The sequence below is a fragment of the Pelophylax lessonae genome (assembly GCF_965119305.1).
Source record: "Pelophylax lessonae genome assembly, chromosome: 9".
In the NCBI taxonomy this organism is placed as follows: domain Eukaryota; kingdom Metazoa; phylum Chordata; class Amphibia; order Anura; family Ranidae; genus Pelophylax; species Pelophylax lessonae.
This window is the reverse complement of record NC_138776.1, coordinates 268,231,558-268,257,942: the sequence shown is the minus strand read 5'-3', so window position 1 is coordinate 268,257,942 and position 26,385 is coordinate 268,231,558. Positions and strand designations below refer to the sequence as shown.

The 26,385-nt window shown below is 44.3% G+C and overlaps 3 protein-coding genes across 3 annotated transcripts in view; all 3 read left to right on the top strand.

The window, feature by feature from the left end:
- LOC309564458 (uncharacterized protein) overlaps positions 1-26,385 on the top strand; it is a 1,566,033-nt gene that overhangs the window by 1,268,066 nt on the left and 271,582 nt on the right. The gene's annotated exons all lie outside the window — the stretch shown is intronic.
- Positions 1-26,385, top strand: part of LOC309563993 (uncharacterized protein) — a 132,387-nt gene that overhangs the window by 26,152 nt on the left and 79,850 nt on the right. The window lies entirely within an intron of this gene.
- Positions 10,029-22,079, top strand: LOC309563995 (uncharacterized protein; the record flags this gene model as incomplete). The annotated part of the gene is given in 5 exon segments (XM_082268623.1): positions 10,029-11,059; positions 11,061-11,229; positions 19,312-19,446; positions 20,391-20,460; positions 21,119-22,079. Coding segments are annotated over 5 exon segments (2,277 nt in total). The 3' UTR covers positions 21,991-22,079.

The window sequence follows — 26,385 nt, the reverse complement described above, 5'->3', positions numbered from 1 at the left end:
ATATATTATGGCTCACCTGTGCTGATCTCTGTAGGAGTGTCCTCCTCTATGAATGTCCTCGTCATTCCAGCCTCCTCCATAGATTGCTGATCATCCCTCACATACGTCTCTTCATCTTCACCCTCAACTTTTATGATAATCAGATCTTCACCCTAAACCAACAAAATGTATGTATTTATGATGTGAGATCACATAGAAAATATCATCTTGTAGAGTCCACACATCGTCTCCTCATGTCAGAGTGTTCAATCACTTCTTGTTCCCGACCCTCAACTCCACCCACCTGATGATGGTGGGGGATGGTGTGACCTTCCTGTGTGGAATTCCGGGAATACAGAGGACGAGGGCATCTCTCTGGTGGGTTTTTGTTACTAGGTGGCTTCATCATATCCCTGGGTTCATCAGAAATCTCCGCAATCTCACCAAACTCATCTTCCTCTATAAACTCTTTTTTAACAGCAATATTATATTCCTCAAGGCTTTCATCCTGGATATAAAATAAAATATTCATTATAACAAACATGCTTGTGTTTAAATCCTAACTATCAATAATTGTTCCTCATCTACCTGATCATGGTGTGCATAGTTGTGATCTTCCTGTGTGGAATCCCGGGAATACAGAGGACGGGGGCATCTCTCTGGTGGGTTCCCATTACTGGATCCATCTGTAGGAAACACACACACTGACTGAATACATTGTTTCTATGTGTTTATCAGATGATGGGGGATCTAGGTGGAGCCTCCGTACTGCTCTCTCCTTTACAATAAAGTCTCCTCTTACCCGGTGATGTGAGGGGCGGCTGATTCTCCATCATGACGTCCTTGTAGAGATCCTTGTGTCCTTCTAAATACTCCCACTCCTCCATGGAGAAATAGACAGTGACATCCTGACACCTTATAGGAACCTGACACACACAATGATACAGTCACCATCCAGACACATCCCTTGTCTGTTATTGGATAATATCCCAGAATTCCCAGCACCGCTCACCTCTCCTGTCAGCAGATCCATCATCTTCTTGGTGACTTCTAGAATCTTCTGCATGTTGTGTCTCTCAGGTTTTAGGGAGTCACATGGAGGCACTGTGATGGTCATATGATCACCTGACTTCACAGGAGGAAGTCTCTGTATTGGAGAACCAATTGGAATATCATGTTAGAATCCCAGAATCCTCCTCACCTCTCCGGTCAGGTCTGTGTATTATTAATAGAGATAAGAGTGATGTCATGTGACCTCCCAGAATCCTCCTCACCTCTCCGGTCAGCAGGTAGATGATCTCCAGGGTGAGATTTAGGATCTTCTCAGTCATGTGACGCCGGTCCTCCTCCATCCTTATTGGTCATGTGATCTATACAGGTTTCCTGTAGACCAGTAATTGATAATAGAGAATTATCTAGACTGTATAAGTTGTACAATATTAGGATGGGGATTTATGGGGGATATTCTGCCTGGTAGCAATAGCGTCGTCGGTTTAAATCCCACCCATGACACTACTTGCCTAGGGTTTGCATGTTCTTCTTGCTCATGCTCCCGATACTTGGGTTTCCTCCCACACTTCAAAGACATGCTGGGAGGTTAATTATCTTCTGTCTAAATTAGCCATAAAAGGTGTATGTATGAATGTGAATTAAGGACCTTAGGCTGTAAGCTCCTTGAGGACAGGGACTGATGTGAATGTGCACACTATATGTAAAAGCACTGCGCAAATTGTTGGCCCTATATAAATTCCAAAAATAAATAAATAAATAAAATAATATGAGGGTTTCTATCATGAAAGAACGGTCCCCAGTTGGATCACACTAGGAAGAACATTACGTTTAGGATTTGCTATAGTTTTGGGGTCCAACCTACTGAACTGAAAAAGAAAATGACCTTTTAGCACTAACTATTAGCTCAAAGAACCACGCCCCCATACACACCCACATTTATCCAAATCATAATGACCTAAAGCCCAGCTTAAATCCCAAATAAAAATATTCCCACCGAACAATGCACTGATGACCAATGACTGGATTAATTTTTTTTTCGGAAACTGTCTTTTTCCGATGTGGTTATCCTCTGGTCCCCCGCAGTGGTGTTCCCCACAGCCTTCAGATCACTATTGTGTTCCTGTACCATGTCCTCTACGTGTCCCTAAACCATGTCCTGTACGGGTCCCTGTACGATATCCTGTACCATTTTCCTGTACGATGTGCTGTACTGATGAAGAGATCAGCGGGAGGAACCAGAGAGCTCTGTAGCAGACCAGGAGATCGGCACTCCCATGTCGTGTCGGTTTCTGAAGAAGACTTCAGCCGACATCAGAGCTAAGTTTCGAGAGTGAGAATTTATTTTTCCAGGGACAACTTCTATTTGGGTTGGACATTTGGTGAAAATGTGTTCAGTTAAACCCACTTATGTTTTGTTTCACCATTACTTTTCTTTTATCCCTTTGTTTTCCCTTCAATACGTGAAGTTATCTGAAATCTAATGACTTGAGAACAATATAAACACTTTGGGCGGATAAATAGTATATTGATTTGTCTGTGCGTACATCAGACTGAAAAGAGGGACATTTAATGGACAAAGCGGGATGGAGCAATTTGGTTCCTAATTATGGACAGTGACGAGAGCTATGATAAAATAAGATCTTATTACCTCCTCTGCTGCCACTTCCAGCAATGTCTTCTCATTAATTCCTCCAAATTCACCTCTCACCCGGATGTTCCTGTCTGTACCTGACATCACTTCCTGTCTTCCATAGAGACTTCCTGTCTGGGTAGAAGTGAGATCACCACCTTGTGGAGCTCAGAGGAACTGCATCCCCGAGAAACGTAGTGTGAACTCGGCCTTGTGCTGTGTGTGTATGTACTGTATATCCTTATAGATGGGTCATCTCCACTCCCACCAATAAGGGAGAGAAATAGGGAGAGAAATATAAAATTGCTCAGAATGACCTTGATTTTGCAGCAAGATTGATTACTGTCTTAGTCATATGGTAGTAACCTATGGCTGTGAAAGTTGAACCATAAGGAAGGCTGAACGCAGAAAAAATGATGCTTTTGGACTATGGTGTTGGAGAAGACTCTTGAAATTTCCTTAGATGGCAAAAGGGTAGAAGCAGTCGATCTTGAAGGAAATCAATTCTAAATATTCACTGGAAGGACAGATCCTGAAGCTGAAACTCGTATACTTTGGTCACCTAATGCAAAGAGAGGACTCATTGGAAAAGACCCTGATGCTGGGAAACATGGAAGGAAAAAGTAGAAGAGGATGACAGAAAACAAGATGGATAGATAGATAGCATCCGAGAGGCAGTGGAGGACAGAAAAGCCTGGCGCGCTATGGTCCATGAGGTCACGATGAGTCCTTGTGGAGATCAGAGGAACACCAGCCCTGAGAAACGTCTCGTAGTGTGAACACGGCCTTGTGCTGTGTGTGTATGTACTGTATATCCTTATAGATGGGGTCAGCTCCACTCCCACCAAGGAGGAGAGAAATATATTATACAAATATTATTGCCTACATCTATTTACTAATCCATAACCCTTCAAGAATTTCCACTTCAGTGTATCACACCAAACAAAAACATAAAACATTTAATCCAAGCGGATCTGCTTGCTCAGCGGGAGATCTCTCTGCTGATCCCCACTGAGCAGGCGGATGACAGGTCCATGTCTGCTCCTCACTATTAGAGACGGGCGAATGGTTTGGCCCAAGCACAATTCGGACCAAACATTTGCCTGTTCGGCCGTTCGCTGAACACCGACGAATAATCTGCAATGCACTGAGCGCTGCACGGTGCATTCTGCTACCTGATTGGGCAAAGCTTTGCCCAAAAGGGGGCAGTGTAAGCTGGTTGTTAAGGAGCGGGGTCGGGAAGCCGGCCGCGGTGTCCTTAACAACCGATGAGTCATCAGCTGTCAATGGGGTTCCCTGCTGACAGCTGAATAAACAAATAAAAAGTGCCTGTAAAAAAGAAATTAAGAAAAAAAGTGACGTCAGACGGGGACCCGCCCCTTGCCTACATAAGAACTGTCAAAATGCAGAGCGAGCATACGGCAGGAAGCAAGGGCGATTTTATTTTTTATTTTTATTTTTCGGGTCCGGCGGGCGTCGTGATTGGCGATGAATTGACATCGAGGGGCACTATTTTTAATTTTTTGATAAAGGACTTGTCAAAAAAAGTTTTGTGTGGTTATTACTTTTGTACAATTTTTGGTGAATGGATAGGGGTACGATGTACCTGATTCCCATTCACTTAGGGGGGGCGGGATCTGTTGGGGCTTCCAGATTCTGATAAGCCCCCTGGCCACAGACCTTGACAACTACAGCCCAGGGTTGTTAGGAATAGGCCCCCTGCCCCAAAGCACCTACCACACTATGTTGAGAGCATGTGGCCTGGTATGATTTAGGAGGGGGGGGTGCTCGCTAATCCCCCCCTTTCCTGACTTGCCAGGCTGCATACTCAGATAAGGCTCTGGTATGAATTTTGAGGGGGATGGGGGACCATGCCGTCTTTTTTTTTTTTAAATTTTCCAAAAGTAGGGTACTGGTAATTGTAACTGCAAGTCACTTTAAATGGGATTTGACTTTATTTTTATTTAGAAATGTAATTTTTGCTGCAGCATGTTCTATGTATGCTACAGATACGCCACTTTACAGACATATTAAGTGGGGACCCCCAGGCACACAAGGCAAAACATTGTTTTTTTTTTTCATTGGTACATGTCCCCCAGGGCAGTATGCGGGCTCCCATACCCCTTTTATGGCCAATTACTTGCATATAAGCCTTCAAAATGCACACTTTTCCTGTTCGGCTCCCATAGTGTCAGGTCACCTGTGACCAGGTGACAACTGCACCCTGTTGGAGACAGGGGTGCACCGCAAGGTAGTGAACCCAATAGCTAACTGCTGCGGATAGACAGGAAACGTGAGCCCAAGATTCCCCAGGGCGTGGAGTCTAATGGGCCATACACACTATAAGATTTTCTGAAGACTTTTTCCTTCAGACTTACCAAAACCATATAATATGAAGTCAAACCTAAACACTTTCAAATTGTATGCAATCTGGCAGGCCCTTGCACTACATAGAAAAGGTAAATCTGAAGGAAAAAGTCTTCAGAAAATCTTATAGTGTGTATGGCCCATAAGGCCCAGCAGGTGTTCACCAGAGCCTCTAGTGGTGAGGATTGACTTGGCTGCAACTGGACCCAGGTCGCGGCCCCTGGGGTCCCCCGGGTCACGCTCTGTAGGGAGAGAGGGGAAGCAGCCACTCAGGACACAAGGGATAATGATGGGTAAGCCGAGGTCGGGGGAACAGGCAGACGAGGGTAGCCAAAGGACAGGCCAAAGGTCAGGGTCACAGGCAAACAGGAGTAGTCAGAGACGAGCCGAAGTCGGTACACAGAAAGGTAGATGTAGCACACGGCAGACGGGAACACAAGCTAACACACACTGTTGAACAGCAAAGCAGACCTGCAGTGCACTGGTTAATATAGATAATATAGATAATAAAAAGCAGCCAGAAGGAGAGTCTGGCCTCTAATGCAGACATGGAGGAGAAGGTAAGCTGCCAGACACTATTGCATGTCCATGACACATAGACTTCAATAGGGTTCCCCGTTCAGGTTAGAACTTTTCCCCTGTTTGGGAGTTCTGCTGCAAACCCAACAGGGGGTGTTCAGCCCATCTCTACTCTCTATAAAGTGGTCTGATGGAAACAGACTGCATGTCCTTTTCCATCTGACTGTCATCCAATCCGATCCACCAGAGGGATGGTGAACCCCATCTGTCTGTTTTTAGTGGAGTGGATTGGTTTGGATGTCCACTGACATCAACCACCCCAAAGAGAACAATGGGTGGTCCTGAGCGGGTCAGAGACATGAATGCTTCTCCGGTGAAGAATACAAATGAAAAACAGATTGTGTAATCCTTGCATTCAAACATACACACGTATTGGGATGCCTGCCTTTCCACACACATGAACTTTAATGACATCCCAGTCTTAGTCCGTAGGGTTCAATATGGAGTTGGCCCACCCTTTGCAGCTAGAACAGCTTCAACTCTTCTGGGAAGGCCGTCCACAAGGTTTAGAAGTGTGTCTATGGGAATGTTTGACCATTCTCCCCGAAGCGCATTTGTGAGGTCAGGTACTGATTTTACCACTTTGAAATGGACCTTCCTGGTCCCTTTTACACTGGCTTGTTGACCCCTAGTCCCCTGTTGATGCCCTGTTCTCTTCCCCGCTAACCCCTGACCTGCTGCCCTACTTATCCTTGTAAACTGCTCTACATCCTACTGACTAAGGTTTAGGAGTGTGTCTATGGGAATGTTTGACCATTCTTCCAGAAGCGCGTTTGTGAGGTCAGGCACTGATGTTGGACAAGATGGCCTGGCTCGCAGTCTTCGCTCTAATTCATCCCAAAGGTGTTCTATTGGGTTGAGGTCAGGACTCACTGTGGAGGCCAGTCAAGTTCCTCCACCCCAAAAACTGCACATTTTAGAGTGGCCTTTTATTGTGACCAGGCTAAGACACACCTGTCTAATAATCAAGCTGTCCAATCAGCATCTTGATATGCCACCCCTGTGAGGTGGATGGATTGTCTCGGCAAAGGAGAAGTGATCACTAACACAGATTTACACAGATTTGTGATCAATATTTGAGAGAAATCATCCTTTTGTGTACATAGAAAAAGTCTTAGATCTTTGCGTTCAGCTCATGAAAAATGGGGGCAAAAACAAAAGTGTTGCGTTTATAATTTTGTTCAGTGTAGATACAGCATGTATCTTCAAAGTCAATCACAACGAGCGAAGCCCCGAAGACCTGCTGACTAAGCTGCTAGATTACCAACACAGCCCCTTCCATCTCTTTCTCTTTGCATCTCGCAGGCATCGTGGCCGGAGTGACTCAATGACTCAAACAATATCATGGCAGCCAAAATTTGAAAACCTTTGCCAACAAGCTGGAGACTTGAGAAAAATCCAAAGACAAGCCCGTAACGTAGCAAAAACCTGCATTATCCATTATTATATGGAAAATTCCCAGGCAGCGTCGGGACAATGTCATCTAGAGCCCAGGGGGAACATGACCACCTGATCCCCCCTCCCCCAAGATGTATGAGCATTATGTGTCAGCAAAAATCTCCCCACAAAAACATTGAGCACTAATCTGCATGCTTACCTCCTAAGCATAAATTTCCCTTCCTCCCAGTACAAATGGGCCCCCTGCCGAAATCCCCTATCTTAGTACAAATATTTGCTGCTCCATCCCCCAAATCACCCCAGCTCAAATTCCCCCTCCCTGCCCCCAAAAAAATTCACCCCTCCTAAAACAAATCCTCTACCTCTAAAATATTCCCTCCTAGCACACATCTTCTCCAACTCACTTCAAATCCCCTACTTTCTAGCACAAATTTCCCTCAAATGCCTCTACCTAGCACAAATCTTCTTCCTCCCAACAGAAATCCCACTAAATCACGACTCTTAGCACCCCCCCCCCCCCCCAAATTTCCCCTCTTAGAAAAATACTTTCCCCCTGCAGCCCCCCCAAATTCCCCCTTTCTACACAAATACCCTCTCCCCAATCTCCTTGTGGTGCCATTCCACCTCACATGATACCACAGTGCCCAGGGCGGCCATCCCTTCTACACATCCTTTGTCCCGGCCCTGTTCCCAGCTATTCTGATCACGGCTCCACTGATCAGCCCATGTTCACACTATAAAACATTTTTTAGGGCTGCAGTTCCTCTGAGCTCCACAAGGTGGTACTCTTACTTCTAGCCAAACAGTCTCTATGAAAGACAGGAAGTCTCTATGGAAGGCAGGAAGTGAGGTCAGGTATAAATAAGACATTCCGAGTCAGAAGTGAGTCGGGAGGAAGTACAAAGGAGACATTGCTGGAAGTGGCAGTAGAGGAGGTAATAAGATATTATTTTCGATTTGCACCCAGTAACCCCCCCATCATGTTCCGTCCTCTTCCTCCATAGTCACTGTGACCTCTTTTATCTCCAGCAGATGATGATACACACATATATAGTGTGGAAACCTAGAGTAACCTCTTCAGGGACAGAATATTCCCCCACTTACGGGGCCGGAAAATTCTCTTCATGGAGATGTGTCATTTTTTCTCAGTCCAGATAATTCTCCTTTATTCATCTACAGAGAAACCCGTATAGATCACATCAGTGAGGATGAAGGAGGACCGGAGTCCCATTACTGAGAAGATACTAAACCTCACCCTGGAGATCCTCTACCTGCTGACCGGAGAGGTGAGGAGGATTCTGGGAGGTCACATGACATCACTCTTATCTCTATAAATAAAACACAGACCTGACCAGAGAGGGGAGGAGGATTCTGGGATTCTAACATGATATTCCTATTGGTTCCCCAATACAGAGATTTCCTCTTCTGAAGTCAGGTGATCATATGACCATCACAGTGCCTCCATGTGACTCCCTAAAACCTGAGAGACACAACATGCAGAAGATTCTAGAAGTCACCAAGAAGATGATGGAGCTGCTGACAGGAGAGGTGAGCGGTGCTGGGAATTCTGGGACATTATACAGTAACAGACAAGGGATGTGTCTGGATGGTGACTGTATCATTGTGTGTGTCAGGTTCCTATAAGGTGTCAGGATGTCACTGTCTATTTCTCCATGGAGGAGTGGGAGTATTTAGAAGGACACAAGGATCTCTACAAGGACGTCATGATGGAGAATCAGCCGCCCCTCACATCACCGGGTAAGAGGAGACTTTATTGTAAAGGAGAGAGCAGTACGGAGGCTCCACCTAGATCCCCCATCATCTGATAAACACATAGAAACAATGTATTCAGTCAGTGTGTGTGTTTCCTACAGATGGATCCAGTAATGGGAACCCACCAGAGAGATGTCCCCGTCCTCTGTATTCCCGGGATTCCACACAGGAAGGTCACTCCATCCCTCACCATCATCAGGTAGATGAGGAACAATCACTGATAGTTATGATTTATACAAGCATGTTTGTTAAAATTAATGTTTGTTATATATTCAGAGTGAAAACCTCGGGGATGTTAATATAGTTGTTAAAGAAGAGAATAAAGAAGAAGATGAGGCTTATGGAGTGATAGAGGAGCTTTTTGAAGGACACCAGGATCTCTATAATGATTTCACTATGGAATCACCCAATACCAGGAACCCACCAGAGAGATGTCCCCGTCCTCTGTATTCCCGGGATTCCACACAGGAAGGTCACACCATCCCTCACCATCATCAGGTGGGTGGAGTTGAGGGTCGGGAACATAAAGTGATTGAACACTCTGACATGTGGAGACGATGTGTGGACTCTACAAGATGATATTTTCTATGTGATCTCACATCATAAATACTTCTATGTTACAGATGTTATTTTCTGCCATTCTGTTGGTTTAGGGTGAAGATCTGATGAAGATGAAAGTTGAGGATGAAGAAGAAGAGACGTATGTGAGGGATGATCAGCAATATACGGATGAGGCTGGAATGGCGAGGACATTCATAGAGGAGGACACTCCTACAGAGATCAGCACAGGTGACTCATAATATATTCTTCTCTTATTGCTGTTCTGTTTCTGCACACTGATTGGTCCAGAGTAGGGCGGGAGCTGAGTGATATCAGCCAATAATAGTTTAATAATGGTCACCTCCCTGTACTGATACCCATCCTGGGGTTCAGCTGGCAGTATTAGGTTGTGTGTCACTCCTAGTTACAGTAGCACAGATTGAGCCTTTGACCCTCTTGTCTATCAGAGATCACATGACCCAGTGCCTAGGCTTGTGGTTGTATAAAGAGCATGGACGTCCCAGTCCCCATTGGTTCCTGCTCTTCTGACAAGGCTGTGTAAATGTAGAAGTGATCTGGGAGGAGGACCAAAGGCCCTTTGACTGAAGAGGGGAAGAGTCCCAGCTGGTTGGGACATCCACAGAGAACATCTGCTCACTCATATCTACCTGATCCAGATGGAATCTTGATGGAAGTGAACTAAACCTCTCAGATCTATTGATGATGTTTTTATATTTTTCCAGGACACGCCATGGAGAAACCCTCAAAGGATCGTCACACTTTATCTCCAGGTCGTAAAATGGAAGATGAGGACATCACAGGAGATTGTGGAGGAGAAAAGACAATGAGCTCAACTATGGATGGTGGACTTCACAGTGTGGATAGACCATGGAATCCCTCTGACTCTGAGCAACCTCGTACTGTGAGGGACGGTGCCGGAGTTCAGGGAAAGAAGAAATTTTCCTGTCCTGATTGTGGGGAAAGTTTTAACTCTAAACTAAGACTTTCTGTACATCAGAAATCCCACATAGGTGAGGAGCTTTTTTCCTGTCCTGAGTGCGGGAAATTTTTTCTGCATAACTCAGCACTTGTCATACATTACAGATCCCACACGGGTGAGAAGCCGTATTTCTGTCCTGAGTGCGGGAAATGTTATTCACAAAAGTGCCATCTTTACAGACATCAGAGACTGCACATGGACAAGAAACCACATATATGTCACATGTGCGGGAAATGCTATCCACATAAATCAGAACTTGTAACACATCAGAGATCTCACATAGGGGGAGACCCGTATTCTTGCCTTGAGTGCGGGAAATGTTTTCCTCAGAAATCAGAACTTGTTATACATCAAACATCTCACACGGGGGCGAAGACATGTTCCTGCACCGAGTGCGGGAAATGTTTTTCAAGTAAATCAGAACTTGCTATACATCAGAGATCTCACACTGGTGAGAAGCCGTACTCCTGCCCTGAGTGCGGGAAATATTTTTCACACAAGTCCAATCTTAACAAACATCAGAGGTCTCACACGGGTCAGAAGCCGTATTCCTGTTCTGAGTGCGGGAGATGCTTTTCACAGAATTCCCATCTTACTAAACATCAGATATGCCACACGCGTGAAAAGCTGTTTTGCTGCCCTGAGTGCGGGAAATACTTTCCACGGGAATCAGAACTTGTTATACATCAAAGACATCACACAGGAGAAGGCGTGTATTCCTGTCTAGAGTGCGGGAAATGTTTTTCACATAACACTAGTCTTTCCAGACATAAGAGACTGCACACAGTCGAGAAGCTGTATGCCTGCCCCACGTGCGGGAAATGTTTTTCACAGAAGTCTTGTCTTTTCAAACATCAGAGAACCCACACAGCCCTCGGGGTGTATTAGTGTCCTGAGTGCGGGAAATGTCTTCAATATGGGTCATATTTTGCCGTACATCAGAGATCTCACACTGGGAAGAAGCACACCTTGATATACACCTCAGAAAACAAGTGGCTGAGCGCTCCTCTGATCTTTATCATGGAAGAAATACTTTATAAGGAAATCAGAGATCACTAAAGACTTCAAAGTTCTGTCTGTCTTACTCTGCTAGGAGAGGGAAGGAGGGGGTGTCACTGCTGGTTGTGTCCCTCTAGTAGAGAGAAGGAGGGGGTGTCACTGCTGGTTGGGTCTCTGTAGAAGAGAGAAGGAGGGGGTGTCACTGCTGGTTGAGTCCCTCTAGGAGAGAGAAGGAGGGGGTGTCACTACTGGTTGGGTCCCTCTACCTGAGAGAAGGAGGGGTGTCACTGCTGGTTGGATTCCTCTAGGAGAGAGAAGGAGGGGGTGTCACTGCTGGTTGGGTCCCTCTAGCTGAGAGAAGGAGGGGTGTCACTGCTGGTTGGGTCCCTCTAGGAGAGAGGAGGAGGGGGTGTCACTGCTGGTTGGGTCCCTCTGGAAGAGTGAAGGAGGGGGTGTCACTGCTGGTTGGGTCCCTCTGGAAGAGAGAAGGAGGGGGTGTCACTGCTGGTTGGGTCCCTTATAGGAGAGAGTAGGAGGGGGTGTCCCTGCTGGTTGGGTCCCTCTAGCAGAGAGAAGGAGGGGTGTCACTGCTGGTTGGGTCCCTCTAAGAGAGAGAAGGAGGGGTGTCACTGCTGGTTGGGTCCCTCTACTAGAGAGAAGGAGGAGGTGTCACTGCTGGTTGGGAACCTCTAGCAGTGTAGTCTGATCTCCTCTGATCTTCCGCAGAAGATTCCAAACATAGACATCATGGGGAGAGAGGAGCTAGATATTGCTCATTGATGAAGAGGAGATAGTGGTTATAAGCCGGTATAGGCACTTCATTTGCGTAAAGAGTGCCACCTGCTGTTGGAAAGTGGAAAATATGACATTTTCAGAGGTAACATTTCATATTTACTAAAAATTGAATTATAGTAGCAATTATTTATTAGCATGATACATTGTATTCTATTTAGTCTGTATGAAAGTTATAGAATCTACAAGCTATGGTATGTTCTGTATGTGTGAAGTTTATGAGCCTGATGTTTTGTCTAATTTTTTGAGACCCTAAAATGCCAGGACAGTACAAACAACTCCAAAACTATCCATTTTTGTAAAGCAGCCAGTCCAAGGTATTTATTAAGAGGCATGGTGAGTTTTTTGAAGTTGTCATTTTTGCCACGATTTTTTGGGAAAGTGAGGAAAGTAAAAATAAACTAATTTTATTTCACAAAGTTGTCATTTTAACATGTTATTTCTAACACAAGGCATAGGCATTCTTAGAACTTCACCCCAAAACACATTCTTCTACTCCTCCCTAGTATCACATGAATAATATTTTTTTTGCTGCCTAGATTCATAGAGGGGCCCAAAACTCAAGGAGCACCTTCATGTTTTCAACATTCATAAATCATGCATATGATTTCCTGATTACGTATCACATTTTTTGAGGCCTTGAAGTACCAGGAACAGGAGAAACACCCACACAATGACCCCCTTATGCAAAGCAGAGCCAACAACATATTTACTTTGAAACATGGTGAGTCTTTTGAAAAACACAATTTTTGCCACAAATTTTTCGAAAATAAAGAAAGAAAAAAAAAATTAAAAAGATTTATCTCACACAGCTTGGGCATTCTTTGAATTACACCCCAAAACATATTCTACTAGTATGGGGATAATACAAATGTGAGTTTTTTGCCTTCTAGTCACATAATGGGACCTAAAATATTTTTCAGAGCCTAGCTGCATAGAGGGACATAAATTCCAAGGGCTACCTTAGGGATTGCAAGAGGCATAAAATACGCATCTCATTTTTGACTACCTATCACATTTTTGTAAGCCCTTGAGCACTAAAACAGTAGAGGCACCCACCAAATGACCACATTTTGGAGAGTAGACACCCTAAGCTATTTTTAAGAAGCATTGGAAGTCTTTAAAAGATTTCATTTTTTTCCTAAAATGTGGAAAGAAAAACTTTTTTTACACAAAGTTGTCAATTTAATAAGATATGTCTCACACATAGCATGGGCATACTTAGAATTTCCCCCTAAAACACATTCTTCTACTCCTCACAAGTATCACATGTGTAAGACATTATTTGCTGCCTGGGTAGGCCCCAAAATCCAAGGAGCACCTTCATGCATTTGATTTCCTGACTATCTATTACATTTCCTGAGGCCCTGAAGTGCCAGGATAGGAGAAACGCCCACAAAATGACCCTATTGTACAAAGTAGACACTCCAACAGTTTTACTTTGAGGCATGATGTCTTTTGGAGATCACATTTTTTGCCACAAATGTTTGGAAAATAAAGAAAGAAAAAAGAAAAGGATTTATCTCACACAGCTTGGGCATTCTTGGAATTACACCCCAAAGCACATTCTACTAATCCTCCTGAGTATGGAGATCCCACAAATGTGAGAGTCTTTTGCCTCCTAGTCGCATAATGGGACATAAAATTTAAGGAGCACCTTCAAACTTTCAAAGGCTATAAATTAGGCCTCTAATTACCTGACTGCCTTTCATGTGTTTAGGGGCCCTGCAGTACCAAGACAGGAGAAACCCCCACAAAATAACCACATTATAGAGAGTACATATCCCTGGGTATTTTTTTAAGAGGCATTGTAAGTCTTTTAAATATTTACTTTTTTCCTGCCACAAGCTTTTGGAAAATGTAGAAAGAAAATTAAAATGTTTTTTTTTTTTTTTTTTACACAACATAGTAAATAAGATAGTTTTACCACACAGCATGGGCATACTTAGGATTACACCCCAAAACACATTCTGCTACTCCTCCTGAGTGTGGGGATACTATGTGTGAGACATTTTCAGAGCCTAGCTTCATACAGGTATGCAAAATCCAAGGAGCACCCTTGGCATTGCAAGAGACAAAAAATATGCATCTCATTTTCTGAGTACCTATCACATTTTTGGAAGCCCTGGAGCACCAGGGTAGCAGAAACACCCACCAAATGACCACATTTTGGAGAGTAGACACCCCAAGCTATTTTTAAGAAGCACGTGGAGTCTTTTGAAGATTTCATTTTTTTCCAAAACATTTTGAGAATTGTGGAAAGAAAACAATTTTTTTTTCACAAAGTTGTCAATCTAATAAGATATTTCTCACACACAGCATGGGCATACTTAAAACTTCAGCCCAGAACACATTATTCTACTCCTCCCAAGTACTGAGCTATCACATGTGTTAGAGTTGTTTTATGCTTAGAGAGAGACCCAAAATCCAAGGAGCACCTTCATGTTTTCAAGATACATAAATCATGCATCTGATTTCCGGACTACCTATCACATTTTACCAGGACAGGAGAAAAACCCACAAAATGACCCTATTATGCAAATTAGACCCTCCAGCATATATATTTTGAGACATGGTGAGTCTTTTGAAGATCACATTTTTTGCTACAAAGTTTTGGAAAATAAAGATAGAAAATAAAATTAATAAGATATCTCTAACACACAACATGGGAATACTTAGAATTACAACCCAAAACACATTCTACTAATCCTCCTGAGCATGGGGATACCACAAATATGAGTTTTTTTTGCCTCCTAGTCGCATAATGGGGCCTAAAATCGAAAGAGCACCTTTAAACTTTTAAGGGGTATAAATTTGGCCTCTAATTTCCTGACTACCTTTCATGTGTTTGGAGGCCCTGGGTGCCAAGACAGGAGAAACACCTACAAAATAACCACATTATGGAGAGTAGACACCCAAGGTATTTTAGAAAGCATTGCGAGTCTTAAAGATTTCATTTTTCTGCCACAAGCTTTTGCAAAATGTGGAAATAAAATAAAAATGTATTTTTTTACACAAAGTTGTTAATTAATAAGATATTTTTACCACACAGTATGGGCATACTTAGGATTGCATCTCAAAACTCATTCTGCTACTCCTCCTGAGTGTGGCAATACCACATGTGTGAGACTTTTTCAGGTGCATAGAGGCCCAAAATCCAAGGAGCACCCATAGAATTGCAAGAGGCATAAAATTTGCTGACTACCTATCACATTTTTTGAAGCCCTGGAGCACCAGGACAGTAGAAACACCTACCAATGAATCACATTTTGGAGAGTAAACACCCCAAGCTATTTTTGAAGAGGCATGGTCAGTCTTTTGAAGATTTGCATTTTTTCCAAGGGTTTTTGATAAATGTGTAAAGAAAAAATATATATATATATATATATATATTTTTTTTTTTTTTTACACAAAGTTGTAAATGTAATAAGTTATTACTCACACACAGCATTGGCATATCTAGAACTTCACCCCAAACCCCATTTTGCTACTCGCCCTGAGCATGAGGATACAGCAAGTGTTAGACTTTTTCATTGTTTGGATTGGTTATGTACTGGACATTGAATCTTGTTTATCACAAAAATCAACCAACATTGGGTCAAAACCAGTGCACTGTAATTGGTGGGCTCTGTGCGATCGGTCATGGAATATAGCATAGTGTCGCAACACCTTTAGCAGTCCCAGTTCCTATAAGCTAAGCAAGCCTAGCATACGGGTACATGGAATGCTATATTCCCTGGCCAGGGGGGACAGGAGGCTAAACAAGGAGTGAACAAAAGAGTTCCTGCAGTTCCAGAAATGCAGTAGTCCACAGGGGATGGCTGAGACTGATGTTTTACAGGAACGTAGTCAGTGGGATATGCAGATGTTATTTTTCCAGGCAGCAGGCAGAGACATGGTCAGCAAACAGGCAAAGGATCAGTCCAGGCAGCAGGCAGAAATGATGGATTACACTGGTCGGGTGACACTGAGACTGGTGTGGTGGCAATCAGGAACACTGTTGAGGGCTGCACTGGTCTGATTGAACTGGGGTGGCAGTGATCGGGAACACGGTTGTCTTACGCTGGTCTTGTGACACTGGGACTCATGTGGCAGTGATCAGGAATGCTGTTTCTGGCTTGCAGTGGTCTGATGACACTAGCACTGGTGTGGTGGCAATAAGTAACACAGTTGCTGGCTTACAATGGAATGGTGGCACTGGGACTGGTGTGGCGGTGATCAGGAACACTGTCCCTGGCTGCTCTGGTCTGGTGACACTGTGGCTTATGTGGTGGTTATCAGTAATACTGTCGCTGGTTTAATGGTCTGGTGACACTAGTACTGGTGTGGTGGCAACAAGGAACACAGTTTCTGGCTTACACTGGTATGATAACACAGAGACTAGTGTGTTGAAGATCAGGAACACTGTTGCCGGTTACATTGGTCTAGTGACAGCAATCGGGAACATCCTTGTTTGTTTACACTCTTCTGGTGACACTGAGACTTGGCTGGCAGTGATCAGGAACACTGTTGCCGGGTTACACTGGTCTAGTGACAGCAATCGGGAACATTCTTGTTTGTTTACACTCTTCTGGTGACACTGAGACTTGGCTGGCAGTGATCAGGAACACTGTTGCCGGGTTACACTGGTCTAGTGACAGCAATCGGGAACATTCTTGTTTGTTTACACTCTTCTGGTGACACTGAGACTTGGCTGGCAGTGATCAGGAACACTGTTGATGACTACACTGTTCTGTTGACATTGGGACTGGTGTGGTGGCAACCAGAAACACTCTTGATTGTTTACACTGGTCTGATGACACTAGCACTGGTGTGGCAGCAATAGGGAACGCAGTTGCTGGCTTACATTGGTATGGTGACACACGGGGACTAGTGTGGTAAAGATTGGCAACACTGTTGCAAGCTTACATTTGTCTAGGGACGCTTTCCCACCGGCAAAGGCAAAGTCCTGAAATTCAGCATTCCGACAAAGTAAAATCTATGGGACCTCAATCCATTCCAGGGACCTCAATCCATTCCTGGGACCTCAATCAAGTTTTGTAAAAAAAACAAAAAAAAACGACTTTTTCAAACCAAAATTCCAAAACAGCAGAGTATTTATACATGATAGGAATTAGGAGTATAATGGTCCTTTACACGAAGGGATGGGGGTGCCGCCACTGACAGGAGTAGTGACAGCGGCATCACTGCTCCTGTCAGCCAAACGCTGGGAGCGGCGAGGAGAGCCACTGTTCTTTAGATCCCTCATCACCTTCTCCTATGCTTCCTTCCAGGACTTCTCCAGAATGTCTTCAATCCTCTTGAACTCCCTACCAAGATCTGTCTGGCTATCTCCTATTCTGTTCACCTTTAGGTTATCTCTGGAAGCTCATCTTGCTAGGGAAGCCTATCCCGCATCTACCTAACTAGATATGAGCTGAGCGTACCTGGGTTTGGTTCTTTACAGGCTCAGAGAACATTGTGGAATTTCAGGTGCCCAATTCCTACCCCATTGAAGTCAACAAAGCAGTCATGAATTCCCTAATCTATCCCAGACTCATCTTAGTTAAGTGTCCGGCTTAAATGTTATTAGGCGACCCCACACAAAAAAAACATCTTGGGGTTCCCCCTAAGAATACATACCAGACACTTGTAGTTTATGAAGGTACTGTAAAGAAGGTAATGACGGTCCTACAAAAAAAAAAACTGTAAGAGCCGGTTCACACTACTCCGACTTGGGACACGACTTGTGTGCCCTCAAGTCGCCCCAAGTATCTTGTCATCACAAATTCAATGTAAATGAATGAGAGCCATCTTAATATGCATTACTGAAGTCACTCCGACTTCAGAAAAGGTTCCTATTCTACTTCAACTCTACGTCAAGGCGACCTCTATCCGACTTGTGCACATAGACTTCAATGGGAGTTGCCTCTAAGTCAGATCCTTATCTATTTTCAAGCGACTGTGATCAGACTTTCCAGGAAGAAGAAAAAGATTAGCCAGGCATTCCCCACAGACAAAGTCGCCTATCATTTAAGTCTCTTCAAAGTAGACTCTTCCAAGTCTCTAAACAAGTCTCTTCAAAGTCACGCTAAAAAGTTGCTAATTCATGGGGCGACTTTCTGGTCGCTGTAGTGTGAACCGGCTCTTAGAAGCAGAGACAATGCAACAGTTTCCAAAATCCCAGCATTGTCCTGTAGCATTTAGGACACTAGGAAAAAAGACAAGACCGTGTTCACGCTATAAAAGATTCTCGGGATGCAGTTCCTCTGATCTCTACAAGGTGGTGATCTCACTTCGTCCCAGACAGGAAGCCTCCATGGAAGACAGGAAGTGATGTCAGGTACAAACAGGAAGTAATGTCAGGTATAAATAAGAAGTTCCGGGTGAAAGACGAGTTGGGAGGAAGTAGAGAGGAGACATTTCTGGAAGTGGCATTAGAGAAGGTAATAGGATCTTATTTTCTATTTACCCCCAGTAACCCCCGTCATGTCCGTCCTCTTCCTCCATAGTCACTGTGACCTCTTTTATCTCCCGTAGATGATGATACACACATATATAGTGTGGAAACCTAGATTATGCCTTCAGGGTCAGAACATTCCCCCACTTACGGGGCCGCAACATTCTCTTCATTTTAAACATAAAAGTGAAGAGTAAGAGGCTTTGGGACCCAAAATATAGGAAACACTAAACTGAATATGTCTCTTTGTGTAATGGGGATCGTTGCTACATGATAGAGTCCCTCATATTATCTCCATCCTAACATTGTACAACCAGTCCCGTCCAGATAATTCTCTAATTTTGGACTACAGGAAAACCTGTATAGATCACATTACCAATGAGGATGAAGGAGAACCGGAGTCACATGACTGAGAAGATACTAAACCTCACCCTGGACATCATCTACCTGCTGACTGGAGAGGTGAGGAGGATTCTGGGAGGTCACATGACATCACTCTTACCTCTATTAATAAAACACAGACCTGACCGGAGAGGTGAGGAGGATTCTGGGAGGTCACATGACATCACTCTTATCTCTAGTAATAAAACACAGACCTGACCGGAGAGGTGAGGAGGATTCTGGGAGGTCACATGACATCACTCTTATCTCTAGTAATAAAACACAGACCTGACCGGAGAGGTGAGGAGGATTCTGGGAGGTCACATGACATCACTCTTATCTCTATTAATAAAACACAGACCTGACCGGAGAGGTGAGGAGGATTCTGGGAATATCATGTTATTACTGTTTTTGGTTGAACAGATTATTCCCCCTGTGAAGTCAGATGATCAGATGACCATCACAGTGCCTCCACTTCGCTCCTTGACTCCTAGGAGACGCAATATCAAGAAGATTTTGGAAGTCACCAAAAAGATGATGAAGCTGCTGACAGGAGAGGTGAGCGGTGCTGGGAATTCTGGGACATTATCCAGTAACAGACAAGGGATGTGTCTGGATGGTGACTGTATCATTGTGTGTGTCAGGTTCCTATAAGGTGTCAGGATGTCACTGTCTATTTCTCCATGGAGGAGTGGGAGTATTTAGAAGGACACAAGGATCTCTACAAGGACGTCATGATGGAGAATCAGCCGCCCCTCACATCACCGGGTAAGAGGAGACTTTATTGTAAAGGAGAGAGCAGTACGGAGGATCCACCTAGATCCCCCATCATCTGATAAACACATAGAAACAATGTATTCAGTCAGTGTGTGTGTTTCCTACAGATGGATCCAGTAATGGGAACCCACCAGAGAGATGTCCCCGTCCTCTGTATTCCCGGGATTCCACACAGGAAGGTCACACCATCCCCCACCATCATCAGGTAAATGAAGAACAATCACTGATAGTTATATTTTATACAGAAGTGTGTTTGTCACAATAAATGTTTTATTATATATTCAGAGTGGAATCCTCGGGGATAATATTGTTGTTAAAGAAGAGTATAAAGAGAAGGATGATGAGTATGGAGTGATGAAGGAACCTCTTGAAGTACACAATAAACTCTATAAGGATATCATGATGGAAGCAACTAATTCCAGGAACCCACCAGAGAGATGTCCCCGTCCTCTGTATTCCCGGGATTCCACACAGGAAGGTCACACCATCCCTCACCATCATCAGGTGGGTGGAGTTGAGGGTCGGGAACATAAAGTGATTGAACTCTCTGACATGTGGAGACGATGTGTGGACTCTACAAGATGATATTTTCTATGTGATCTCACATCATAAATACTTCAATGTTACAGTTGTTATTTTCTGCCATTCTGTTGGTTTAGGGTGAAGATCTGATGAGCATAAAAATTAAAGCTGAAGTAGAAGAGACGTATGTGTGGGATGATCAGCAATATACGGAGGAGGCTGGAATAACGAGGACATTCATGGATGAGGACACTTCTACAGAGATCAGCACAGGTGAGCCATAATATATTCTTCTCTTATTTCTTCTCTGTTACTGCACCTTGATTGGTCCAGAGTAGGGCGGGAACTGCATGACATCAGTCATTTCTTTCAGATAAGTCCCCTGTTTTTTTTGCCACAGCCACTATTTATGCAGATTCTTGGATTCACCTGCCAGTATCGGGATTGTTACAACAGAACAGATACTTTGCTGGGTTGGAAAAATATGGAGTAACGTAAAAAAAACTGAAACACTTATCTATTTAACAGGAAATACTGCTGCAAGCTCTCTCCAGTGCTGCATATCACCAGAAGCCTAGGCCTGTGGTCACTTGTTCTATGGTAAAAGGTCTTCTAAAGGGTCTGAACTTTAAACCTCCTGTTTATCGGAGATCACATGACCCAGTGTCTAGGCTTGTGGTTGTGTAAAGAGCATGGACCTCCCAGTCCCCATTGGTTCCTGCTCTTCTGACAAGGCTGTGTAAATGTAGAAGTGATCTGGGAGGAGGACCAAAGGCCCTTTGACTGAAGAGGGGAAGAGCCCCAGCTGGTTGGGACATCCACAGAGAACATCTGCTCACTCATATCTACCTGATCCAGATGGAATCTTGATGGAAGTGAACTAACCCTCTCAGATCTATTGATGATGTTTTTTATATTTTTCCAGGACAAGCCATGGAGAAACCCTCAATCGATCATCTCCCTTTATCTGGAGGTTGTAAAATGGAAGATGAGGACATGACCCAAGACTGGGCAGTAAAAAAGACAATGGATGGTGGACTTGACAGTGTGGATAGACCATGGAATCCCTTTTATTCTGAGAATCCTCGTACTGTGAGGGATGGTTCGGGAATTCAGGGGGAGAAGGAATTTTCCTGTCCTGAATGTGGGGAAGGTTTTAGCTCTGAATTAGATCTTTCTGTACATCAACAATCTCACACAGAGGAGAATCTTCATTCCTGTCCTGAGTGTAGGAAATATATTTCACAGACGTCCAACCTTTTCGGACATCAGAGATTACAGACGGGTGAAAAGCCATATTCTTGTTCTCAGTGTGGGAGATTTTTTTCACAGAATTTAGATCTTGTTATACAACAAATATCTCACACTGATGACAGCCAGCATTCCTGCCTTGAGTGTGGGAAATGTTTTTCAAATAAGAATAAGCTATCCGCTCATCAGAGATGGCACATGGGTGCTAAACCAACTTGCTCTGAGTGCGGGAGATGTTTTCAACGGAATTCAGACCTTGTGATACATCTTAGAACTCACACAGGTGAGAGGCCGTATTCCTGTTCTGAGTGCGGGAAATGTTTTGCACGGAAGTACCACCTTAACACGCATCATATGTCTCACACAGGGGAGAAGCCGTATTCCTGTTTTCAATGCGGGAAACGTTTTTCACGGAAGTTCAATCTTAAAACACATCAACTGTGTCACACGGGGGAGAAGCCGTATTCCTGCCCTGAGTGCGGGAAATGTTTTTCACAGAAGTATTATCTTACCAAACATCAGAGATCCCACACAATCCTTAAGGTGTATTAGTGTCCTGAGTGCGGGAAATGTCTTCTATATGGATCATATTGCACCGTACATCAGCGATCTCACACTAAGAAGAAGCCCACCCTGATATACACCTCCAGAAAATACGAGGCTGAGCGTTCCTCTGATCTTTATCACGGAATAAACACTTTATCAGAGATCACTAAATACTTCAAAGTCCTGTCTACCTTACTCTGCTAGGAGAGAGAAGGAGGGGGTGTCACTGCTGGTTGGGTCCCTCTAGCAGTGTAGTCTTATCTCCCCTGATCTTTAGCTGAAGCCTCAAAGATAGATATCATGGTGAGAGATGAGAGATTGCTCATGGATAAAGAGAAGGGGAGATCAGACTACATGACAAGTCTGATAATTTCAGCGCAGTAGTTATCAGTCTTTATAGGCAACCTAACTTGCTTGGAGAGTGCTACCTGCTGTCCTAAAGGGGAAAATATGAGATATTCAGATGCACCTGTAGCACTATTCCTCTAGGGGCCGCTGGTAACAACTGGTTCTTCCTTAATAGTAGAGAGGCTGCCCACCACCACAAGCACCAGTCCATTCACACCGGTTCCAATAACACAGTCTATAAAGGATGTATTTTCATATTTAGTGCTTGAAAAGCTGTAAACAGGAGAGGGTGTTAGGGTATGGGATGCTCCAAACAATTAGCACATAGCAATTAGAGGACAATCTTTTCCTTAATCATTGAACAGCCCAAGGTCTCACAGCTGAAGACCAAGCGGCAAATTTCTGAACAGTGTAAGACCTCACAGCTGAAGACCAAGCGGCAACTTTCTGAACAGTCTAAGACCTCACAGCTGAAGACCACGAGGCAAGTTTCCAAACAGTCTAAGACCTCACAGCTGAAGACCACGAGGCAAGTTTCCAAACAGTCTAAGACCTCACAGCTGAAGACCAAGCGGCAACTTTCTGAACAGTCTAAGACCTCACAGCTGAAGAACAAGCGGCAAAGTTCTGAACAGTCTAAGACCTCACAGCTGAAGAACAAGCGGCAACTTTCTGAACAGTCTAAGGCCTCGTATACACGCAACGATTATCGGCCGACCGATTGGCCGACTTTTGTCCAGTGTTGTTGTGTTGGTTGAAATGTGCTCTAGACTGCACACGAATTTTCTCGGCCAACAAAAATCTACTTCAGAAGTGATGTCATGTGATGGTTCACTTTCCGTGTGTTTTTTCATCTCTGAGCATGCCCAGTCTTGCTCATCAGATTTTTGTCTGCCGAAATCTGTACTGACTGACGGAAAATCGGCCGTTGTGTTGACGGCCAACAAAAATTTTATAGCCTGCACACCAGATTTTATTTGGCCGAAAAGTCGGAGTCGGTTGTCGAAAGCATCATACTAACAAGCCGAAAATCGGCCGATCAGACGTTGGCCGAAAATTCACGGCCAACTATCGATGCGTGTGTACGAGGCATAAGACCTCACAGCTGAAGACCAAGTGTCAACTTTCTTAACAGCCTAAGACTTCAAAGCTGAAGACTATGAGGCAAGTTTCAAAACAGTCAAAGACCTCACAGCTGAAGACCAAGTGGCAACTTGCTGAACAGTCTTAAGACCTCACAGCTGAAGAACAAGCGGAAAATTTCTAAACAGTCTAAGACCTTGCAGCTAAAGACCATGAGGCAAGTTTCTAAATAGTTTAAGGCCTCACAGCTGAAGACCATGTGGCAACTTTCCGTACAGTCTAAGACCTCACAGCTAAAGACCAGGAGGCAAGTTTCTTTTGCATACTGGTTACCTTGCTCCAACGTACAACAATTGGCCCCAATGCAACTTCCAGGACACTGCCCATTATTTGATTAATTTTAGGTCTTTACTCACAAGTCCCCATGTGTCAGGATCTGGATCACCTGCTGGTGCTTCCCAGAGTGGAAGGTTGTAGTTCCAATGTCCACCAGTGGATTTTCGTCCAACAGTCAGCAGATGCCAGTAATCAGTTTCCACCTGCTGGCTACTGGGAGGGTATTTAGGTCCTTCCCTGCTATAGCCTCTTGCTCCAGTGTTTTGCTGCTGCCAGATTCTGTTTGCCATTGATCCTGCTTCTGTCCTGTTGCCTGGTACAGCTGAAACTATGCGGCAACGTTCTGAACTCTCACAGCTGAAGACCATGAGGCAAGTTTCTTTGGCATCTGGTTACCTTGCACCAATGTACAACAATTGGCCCCTAATGCAACTTATAGGACACTGTCCATTAACAGGGATCAATTTAAAGTCTTTACTCACAAGCCCCCATGTGTCAGGAGCTGGATCACCTGCTAGTAGCACTCTTCTTCCCAGAGCTGAAGGTTCTCCCAACAGCCAGTAGATCCCAGTAATCATGTTTCCACCTAATGCAGGCTGCTGAGAGGGTATTTAGGTCCTTCTCTACTATTGCCTCTTGCTCCAGTGTTTTGCTGCTGCCAGATTCTGTTTGTTATTGATCCTGATCTTGCCCCTGCTGCATTGTTCCTACTCCTCCTTGTTTCTAATCTCTATTTTCATCCCCCCTTCCCATCTGCTCCCTGCACCCCCAGTTTCCCCCTGCTTTTTGGTGTTCCCCATTTTTGTATATATTGCATACAGTTAGTTGTTAGGCATTCTGTTTGCTAGTTATTAGTCAGGTATTCTGTCACCAAGTTTTTGGTTTACTTATATCTTTATATTTGCTGTTGTTTGGATGGTTATTGTTTCACTATAAATAAACCTTACTTAAAGCATACACAGTCTGGTTCTAGTTTCCTGAGTGTAACCATGTAGATCTGGCCATCCCTGCTGCTGATTCCTGACATCAGGACAGCTGCCACCTTCCAGCTTCCTCCAGGCACAGTCCGGTTATTGAGACAGTCCTTCTCCACACCAGATACCTTTGCGGCGAGGTCCTGCAACCAGCTTCTAGGATGGTCCATCCAGGCCCTTTGCCCTGACACCGCTGCGGCCTCAAGAACAGCTACACAGTCCATGGGCTGCCTAAGGCTTCATGTACACTTTGTCATGATGAACAATGGCCACAGGAAAATGCAAAACATGGCAAAAATCCTAAGGGCAGCAGCCCCTCGAGCTTTGGAACCCTTCTACAAAGTGAGAACCCAATTCTTGAGAGCTTTAGATTATTTATCACCTTTTCAGCCACCTTCTGGACACTTCCCTCCAGGAATTGCCTGGAGCATGCTAAATATTCAGGCTGGTTTGAATCTCCCGCCCTAAGCTCTGGAGGGCTTCACCCAGAGGCAGGGGGATGCAATCAAACACCCAGCCTGTGAAACCCTGAACAGACTAGGACAAACTATCACTGCTCCCTTGATTACAGCAGGAGCCAAAAACGAAATTTGCCTAGCATCCTACGCTAGGAGAGTGCTACTGTCCATCACATTTAATATTTACCCATATATAATTCCACCCATAATTCCTCTGCGCTATCACATCCTCCAACCACAAGTTCATCTATCTTAGTTTCTTAACATAGATAAACACCCTCCATCTTTTCTATGTCCCGCGTCCCTCTAAACTAGAGGATCAGCATGAATACAAAAAGCCCAGTCTTGTCAGGAGTCAAGTCGTGTTTCTGGAACATGGTGGTTGATATAGTTGGCACCTAATCTGGAACACCAACTTCCAAGTTTATGGATTTTAAGTGGTGGCTCTTACTTTTTTTTTTTTTGTCCAGCCATCCACCCTGAGCCTAAATCAGCCCTAATCAAAGCAATCCTATCCTGAACAGGATTCTTCTGCATTCAGGAGAGGGAGGTTGAAGCTACCCTAACTGCAGCAGCTCCTAAATGGGGCTAAAAGCTTATGTGTACATGGACACATAGCTTTTTATGCAGTTGAGTTTAGGAGCTTTGGCAAAAAAAAAGCCAAGAGCTCCTAAACTCAAGTTTAGGAGCTGTAGTGCACAAGAAGCCTAAGGGCAGCAGCCCCTCAAGCTTTGGAAACCTCCTGGAGAGTGAGAACCCAATTCTCGAGAGCTTTAGACTATTTATCACCTTTCCAGCCTCCTTCTGGACACTCCCCTCCAGGAATTGCCTGGAGCATGATAAATAGGCTGGTTTGAATCTCCCACCCTAAGCTCTGGAGGGCTTCACCCATAGGCAGGGGGACGCAATAAAATGCCCAACCTGTGAAACCCTGAACAGACTAGGACACAACGATCACTGCTCCCTTGATTACAGCAGGAGCCAAAAACTAAATTTGCCTAGCATCCTACGCTAGGAGGGTGCTACATCACATTTCATATTTACTCGTATATCATTCTACCCATTATTCCTCACATCCTACAACCACCATCTTTCTTACTTTCTCAACATAGAGAACCCCCCCCCCCCCATGGATGATGTCCCTCTAAACAAGAGGATCGGCATGAATACCAACAGCCCAGTCTTGTGAGGAGTCAAGTACT